Source organism: Mesitornis unicolor, unplaced genomic scaffold (assembly GCF_000695765.1).
Source record: "Mesitornis unicolor isolate BGI_N332 unplaced genomic scaffold, ASM69576v1 scaffold50317, whole genome shotgun sequence".
In the NCBI taxonomy this organism is placed as follows: domain Eukaryota; kingdom Metazoa; phylum Chordata; class Aves; order Mesitornithiformes; family Mesitornithidae; genus Mesitornis; species Mesitornis unicolor.
In genome coordinates this window covers 77,370-84,897 of record NW_010195338.1, presented here as the reverse complement: position 1 = coordinate 84,897, position 7,528 = coordinate 77,370, and the positions used below count along the sequence as shown (strand labels likewise).

Genomic DNA, 7,528 nt, shown 5'->3' with positions numbered 1-7,528 from the left:
ACTTACTAGACAGTTCAAGTTTAGTGTAAAGTTACTAAACTTATAATAATCCAACATTTTTAGTATAAAAGTTGTTCAAAACAACTCTCAGTTTTATTACTATTCATTTGGAATGACTAGTTATGGGGCAGCCATATTATGCAATGTGTCAGTGTCACACTGAGGAGCCTACTTTTTGTAATTACCCTAACTTTTGCTAAGCCAGGCTATTAGCAATTCTATTCAGACAAGTTTTACATGTCATGGCTCACCTTCAGAGTTCACAGAAAAATTCAGAAGACCTCCATCTGTCAGCAGGTCCAATGCAAGGTTAACGTTGTGAAGCTGTTGATGAGAGAGAGAAGAAGAGAGATCAATATAACAGAAAATATTTTCCACTCAGTGGTGCAGTGGCCAGGATGTTTTAAGAAGCATTTCTCCAGTAGCTGAAGTAAGATACTGATTCATAAATATGTACTCATATTCATCTCCTTAGTTTTGATGAAGTGCTCTTCAGAATTTCTACCAATTATCATATAAAATCAGATGTAAAATCCAACTCCAACTAAACCATATCCCATGAGGTGGGCAGAAGAATCCATTTATTTAAAAATAGACCTTGCATGTGAAAATCTTGTGTTAATGGATGTTTCCACAGGGGAAAGAGGCTAGATTCATAACTGGCTCTGAGAGATGCATGCAATTTATTTTTATTTTTTAAACAATGCCCATATGTTTACCACACTTGGAACAAACAAAAAATACATAAGGAAAAAGCTTTCTATATTTCATTCAGAATTACAAAGATTGGAAATCTCCCCATCAGCTGTATTTGTGAGCTAGAAGTTTATGCTTCAGTATATAAAGTATACCTAAACATGATAACAACAATGATGATATCCTTTAATATTACTCCTGAGAAATTAAGCACATGTCCATGAATGAAGGCTGGTGGTTTTTTCCTGATTTTTACTCACTGGTTTTTTTCTCCCTTTCTCACATAAAAGCAGCATCACACACATACGCAGCAGTCGTGAATGATTTTTTAAAATAATATAACATCCCATTACCAGCTTCTCACAGCTTAAGGGCAGTTGTTTACAAGGCCAGTAATTAGCAAGCTCCCATCCTCTAATGAAGTAACAAGACCCAAATGAAGTTCAAATTGTCTTTTTGTACATTCCTCAGGCTACCGAGCAATTTCTCCTTTGGGAGGCACATCGTAACTGTTGCAGTGCTGCTCCCTATTATCTTCCAACAATAAGCACAGGGGTCCTTCACACATAAGCCAAGAAAAAACTGTGTGCTCTGAAGTGAAGCAACAGATTTATGTTTTACCTGGCTCTCTGGTTTACAAGTACCTGAGCCTGACAGTTTGGATTCAGCCTTGTTTTCTTCCTCTGATAGCCAGCAGAGAGGAGAGCTTAAGCTCATCCAGATATAAACAATTTTCTGATCAGAATGCATAAATCAGATGTTTCCTTAATGAACCGGCATAGGTAAAAGTGACAAGTTTCCCTCTGTAATGCGTATGAGATTTGCAAGGAACGATAACATGCAGATTTCAAAATAAATCTTCAGAGAGAAATACTGATAACTACCAAGGAAAGGCAACCTAGCAAAATGTCATTTCATTCAACAGCAATTCCAGGCTCAGAAGGGCTGGACAGCTCTCTAGGATTTACAACTGGACAAAGGTCAGGACACTCAGGGTATTTAATCTCTGGGCCTGTTTTGGAAAAAGTACCAAGTTCACACAGTTTAGATAAGAACAAGAGCCCTCCTTCATCATCATCTTCATCTCCTGACCGCACAAAGTTCACCCCTAATTTCAGCCTGATCTATTCTGTGATTGTATTCTTTGTCTCAGAATACACACCTTTCTGTACAAGTGCCCAGAGTTGGGTTTTCTTTCCAGTTAGTTGTAAACCTTATTTTTTGGTAATAAACACCAAACAAACTCTGCCACAAATCTAATCACATGCAGTGTTGTTTTCTTGCACCTGTAAGTGGGTGACCTCCCAAATTTCTGCTCCTACTTTCTTCACTCCTCTTCTCCCTTTAAACACAGGCTCCTTCCCTCCTTGTTTCTTGTCTCTATTTCCTTCTTAGCTGTTGCCACCCCAATTTCCCCTCCTTGAGATTCATAATGTGTACATATCAGCTTTGAACCTCAAGCTTTCAGCTTGAATGAAAGTTGATGCACTGCACCAATCATAGTGGTGCGGGTGGTTGTCACCACTTTTATAACACAAATGACATCTTTTAAATCTCAGCAAAGGTTACACTTTCGTACTTCACTGTACCAATTAATGTCTCAAATGACAGGGAGTGAGAAAGCACCAAGAAATTGAAATACATATTTTATGTACAAATGACAGTTGAACTATGGTCGCTTGATATTTTTAGTTAGTCATCCCGCTTTTCATCTTGTAATGAATACCAGAGGAGTAACAAATGGTAAATACCACTTTGGCAAACTGTTCAACAATAAGTCCAGTACTTGGAAGTAACTTTGTCAAAATTCTACCCAATCCCACTATATACTTCTCTGAGACCAGTGACCAGCATGCACAGGGCAAGAACTAGAAAGTCTGAGCTCCGATCTGTAACTAAAATGTAGGAGTATCTCATTTCTTGAAACAGACCTGTGAAGCTTGAATAGAGAAAGAATATTCAAGAAGCTTGAATATCCAGAAAGTTATCTGTGAAATTTTAAATTAAAAAAAAATATTAATTTACTTTCTCTCAATAATGTTACTGGGAAAGTTAAAAATTTATTTCCAAGTCAATGAACCGGAGCAAACAATTTTGAAAACTGAGTGGAAAGAAAAATAACTGCAAGGAAATGCTTTGCTTTTGTTTGATTCAACCCTTCAAAATATATTTTCCAGTTCAGAATCATCTTAGATTAAAAAAAACTGAATTTTCCAAATACTTTCGACAGTCATCAACTGACAGCAATGAATTTTTGACAAAATTTGAACCTAGGTCTCTGACAATTGTGCTTTTAAATGTTTTGATGAAAAGCTCCACAGGAGTACTTATTAATTAATATGGGACCCCTGTGATTTTCATTACAAATAAATACTGCCCAAGCAGATTAACTGTGGTGAGGTCAGGAATCAGATCAAAGCCTCCTCTGTGTGGGGAAGCTGGAATGCAAACGACAGAAGAGAGATTCCCTTCTCAGACAGCTCTCAAGCAAAAAGGATCTGACATATTTCACTTTCTGAGATCTAACTGAACATAATCCAGGAAAAACAGCTAAGGTTTCAAGATTTTCAGAGCTATTCAGTGACCCAAATGAAAAATCTCCACCCACAGCACAGACAATTTGAACATACCTCAACTATCTCAAAATATTTCAACATCCTCTATCTGTGGAGGCGGCATTTACCACTGGCAGCCCAGCACACACTACCTCCTGGCTGATTTCACCTTTTTATTTTAAAACACTGATGAAATCTGCCTGGTAGAGGCTGAAAAAGGAGTCAAGCAAGTCTGGCTGGGTAGGTTACAGCTCTCTGCCTTGGGGAAGGAAAGGATGTAAATTCTCAAGAGCTTCCTAAGCACAAAGGGAGCCTTCAAAATGTTCTGGTCATGTCTTGATTAAGGTATATTTTTAGGACAGTGTAAGGAAACCTATAGGGATCCAGTTCTGCTATGCAAGAGGTGTCATCCACTTAAAAACGCTGTTTGCTGGACGGGCTTGCAGGAAATAGTGTATCAATTTCCTCTCACACACAGCCTCTGTATTTCACTGGAAGGCTTCAGAAGTATGTATCTGCCTAACAAATGCCAGTTAACAACGATTTGCTTCCTATGAGATTATAATTAATTTTGAAGACGACACCAACCTGTTCCAAGGTATTTTTACAGCACCACATGCGTCCATTTGTACTGTCCCAAACCACCATCCTGCAAATACTGTGCATGCATATGACTTTGAATGCAGCAGCAGTTAAAGCAAGAGGCAGAGCTTTTCACTGACATACAGAAGCATTAAATACACAAGATGTTTGAAGCCTCAAGCTCTAAGTAATTTAATAACCTACCATCTCTGTGGTGCTGGCTGGAGTCAGGAAGAAATTCCTCAAATTCAGAAAGTAACCCTCCAGTTGTCCAATTAGCAAAAGTAAGATAACTCCATCTGCAAACTGAATGAAGAATGGTCTGAATATTATTTATTACATTGGCTTTTAGTAAATTACACTGATAAATGCCATCCTAGTGATAAAGGAATTTCGATGATACTCTGGCAAGCAGACAGCCTAATGACTCAGCTCCCTCAGCCTCTTCTACGATGAACTTAGTATTTAGTTACATAAGGCTCCCAAGTTCATATTAGTAAACATATGACCTTGTAAAAGGATGGCTATTAAAGCAGACTATTCCAGATGTGAAGAGACTTCAGACGACCACAAGTGACAAATATGTAACTACAAATGACAGAAAATTGTGCCTAGTGCCTGAGATTTATGACAAAACACTTGCAAAAGTTCTTTTCTCAAAGTTGCCTACCAGGAAAACCCAGAAGAGCACCAGAGCACAGCTCCACTTTTCATCCCCAAGGCATAAATTGCAGGGATCACCACTGCACCGAGGTTTTGAACGCCTGGAGCAAAGCAAGAGACGTGGGCGAATTTCTCTCGCAGTTATTGCCTGCATGTCTGCAGAAGCAGGGAAAGAAACAGCCACGAGGGACGTCCCCAAGCTCATATCCCATCGCTTGCTCACTGGAGAGGCACGGGGAGGACACTGCAGCTCTCTAGCTTTGAGTGAGCCCCTGTCCACCCTCCCCGGAGGCAGCGGAGGAGGCCACCAGAGGTGCAGTTGTGCCTCCCTTCACCTGCACTCAGGGAGGTGATATCAAGGGGCCTATCGAGCACTTCTCTTGTAATTTCATGGACGCTAAAGAAGCTCGACATTCAGAGGATGGGTCTTTGAAATGTAATGAAAATCAGGCCTTCCTACCATGAAGCAAATCCAGCATTAAAAATCACTAAGCACCAGCAATCAACTTGGCTTTCAGTTTAATTGCCAGAACACCTTTATTTCCATCCCAACAGAAAGAGCATCCCTGGGAGTTGGGCACACTCTGAAAATTACTCCCTGTATCATTACACAGGCAGCATTCAATACAAAGCTATATTTTTTCATTACTTATTTCCTTCAGAAACTTCAGAGCCTCACGTCTGATATCTTAACCTGAAGCTAGAAATAATTGTTATGTTGCCAAGTTTCAAATTACAACAACAAAAAGGAGGAATCCTAATGGTGAGAGGAAACACTCAAATGGTTGACAAAACATGATTAACATGCAGCTTAGAGCAGGCTACCTGAGATTCAATGTCTTTCACATTTAATCCCAATTTTCCAACATGCTGGTTGACAAATTGCACAAATACCTAAAGAAAAGAGAAGGGGAGGTTGGAGGGTGGAAGAAAAGATAACTTTTTTCAGTGAAGTAATGAATTATGTTTCACCTTACAAATTTTGATGTCTATTAGAAAAGTAAATTACCTTTTTTACAGCATCCAGTTTATCTGGTGCACGGCTAAATAATTCATCAAAGGCATCGTCTTCTGTATTAAAACAACATTAATTGGTATTATTTGGAATAACTGTCAGAACAGAGGTTTAAAGTGGCTCCAGAAGGAGAAAGGTGTTCATATATAAGGCAAGGAGGAAAAGAGTCGTAGGGATATAGTGAAAAAAAATCTTGCTTTTTTATTTATCAGAGGACAGAGTGGCAGGCTTCCTTTCAGCTTGACTACATCAGAGAAAACAATTTATTTCATTTAGCTCGGTAATTTTTGCCTGTAGAGGTTCTCAAGGTTTGTGCTGCCATCAGTCTGAGCAATGGCTAAATTTCACATCTCTACAGTTTATTTCTTTTCAGTTATGTTTTTAAACTGTGAACCTCCAGGATAAAATACTGTAAACAGAGAAGAAGAGCTAAACATTTTACTGCTCTCCCCCAACAGAAACATCAGTTACATCAAATTTGTAGAAAAACACCCCCCTTCCTTCAAAAAACCCCACAAACTAGATACTGAGCTTGGAGACATTCTCCTTCCTCTAAAAATTCACAGACCTCAAAAATGACCAGTGCTGCCAGCCAGTTCAAAGGCAGGCACCAAGTCATTGCCAGCAGCACTGTGCCAGAGAGCTAGAACGAGTTTAAAGATTTGCAGGGAAATGAGATTCATCAAAACTCCTGTGAATGTCCACCCTCACCTCCATTCTCTGCCCAGGTTTAGCAAGAGCAGGATACATCTCATGGTAACCCAGCCACAGGACTGCTCTGGCTCGAGCACAAACAAAGCATTTGAAACAGACTTAAAAATCAAGAGTGTTCTGGCAGCGTAACTTAATGGAGAACCAGTTTCTACACTGCAGGAAAGCAAAGGCAGCTTTGCTTAAGGACGATTCCTCCCAAAAGCCAGCAACAGAGAAGCCTCCACTGAAAAAGGGTTTCCTGGGGTTTCTCCATTCTCCCTGCTAGGGGGTTGCTGCAGGAGCAATGTCAGGAACAGGTGAATCCATCAAACAGATCACTGAGCAACAGGCTGAAACCTGCCACAGTCTCACAAACTAGAGAGCCCTCTTCTGGAACCACACTTTGGGATTTCTCTCTTTGTTAAGCAAGCTGTGTCAAAAATAGAGAACATTTTGCAGAGTGAATTGCAGATGTCTCTTCCCACCAGAATCAGCCCACTGGTAGAAACACCTAATTACAGGGTTGGGTTTCTTTTCACAATTTCAGCCCACACTGGAGACCACTCAGTGGAATAAGTGATAACTGTGCATTAAATGATATCATTTGCTCTTCTGCAAAGGATGAAAATGCTAACATAAAGGGCACAGCAGAGAATTGAGACAGTTGCCTTGATTCCCTGAGGATGCAATGTGTTCCTTTGCAGCAAGGAAGAGCAGCTCACACTGAAGCAAGAGCAGTGTCCAGGCCTTCTGCAGGCTCTGCACATGTAGACTTTTTTCGCCTCAAGTGTTTCATAGCCCTCAAAAGCCCTAAGGGTAAAATCTCAGGGAACACTGGTTTTACTGAGCTGCACTAGTAGATTTCAAAACCTCATTTGCAAACTGCAGAGAGGAAACTACACTGGACCTGGTAGCAGTGAGAAGCACAATTCTCAAGCCATTACACTAAAAAATAGTTCCAACAGTGAATGAGGTCAATGCATACATCCAGGACATATTATGCCCCCATCCAGGTGTTCCCTGTTGGGTCATCAACCCATCCTTTCATTTCTTGTCTCACCTCCATCTGTTGCCTGTAGTCCACAGGGAAAGTGACCACCCAATTCCTAAACAGTATTGTGTTGATATGAACAGACATTAGCAGAAGGCATTTGGAAAAATCCATGAATCTCCATTAAGTCTAGTGGGAGCATACTGATTTTATCACGAGGTAAAAATGGATCAGAAATGTGGTGTATAATAGCACATAATAACACTGAACTTGGCAATGCTGGTACTTACTTGACTGTGATTCTAAATTCTCTCTGAAAGTGCAATAAAAAGC

The 7,528-nt window shown here is 40.0% G+C and overlaps 1 protein-coding gene across 1 annotated transcript in view; it reads right to left on the bottom strand.

Moving 5' to 3' along the window:
• Positions 1–251: 251 nt before the first annotated feature.
• PARVG (parvin, gamma) overlaps positions 252–7,528 on the bottom strand; it is a gene marked incomplete at its 3' end in the record, with an annotated part of 15,671 nt that continues 8,394 nt past the window's right edge. The window contains exons 7-11 of the mRNA XM_010188073.1: positions 7,486–7,508; positions 5,506–5,567; positions 5,322–5,390; positions 4,038–4,139; positions 252–324 (exon numbers count right to left, since the gene is read on the bottom strand). Of these exons, the coding sequence (XP_010186375.1) occupies positions 252–324; positions 4,038–4,139; positions 5,322–5,390; positions 5,506–5,567; positions 7,486–7,508 (329 nt within the window). The remainder of the gene's footprint in view (positions 325–4,037; positions 4,140–5,321; positions 5,391–5,505; positions 5,568–7,485; positions 7,509–7,528) is intronic.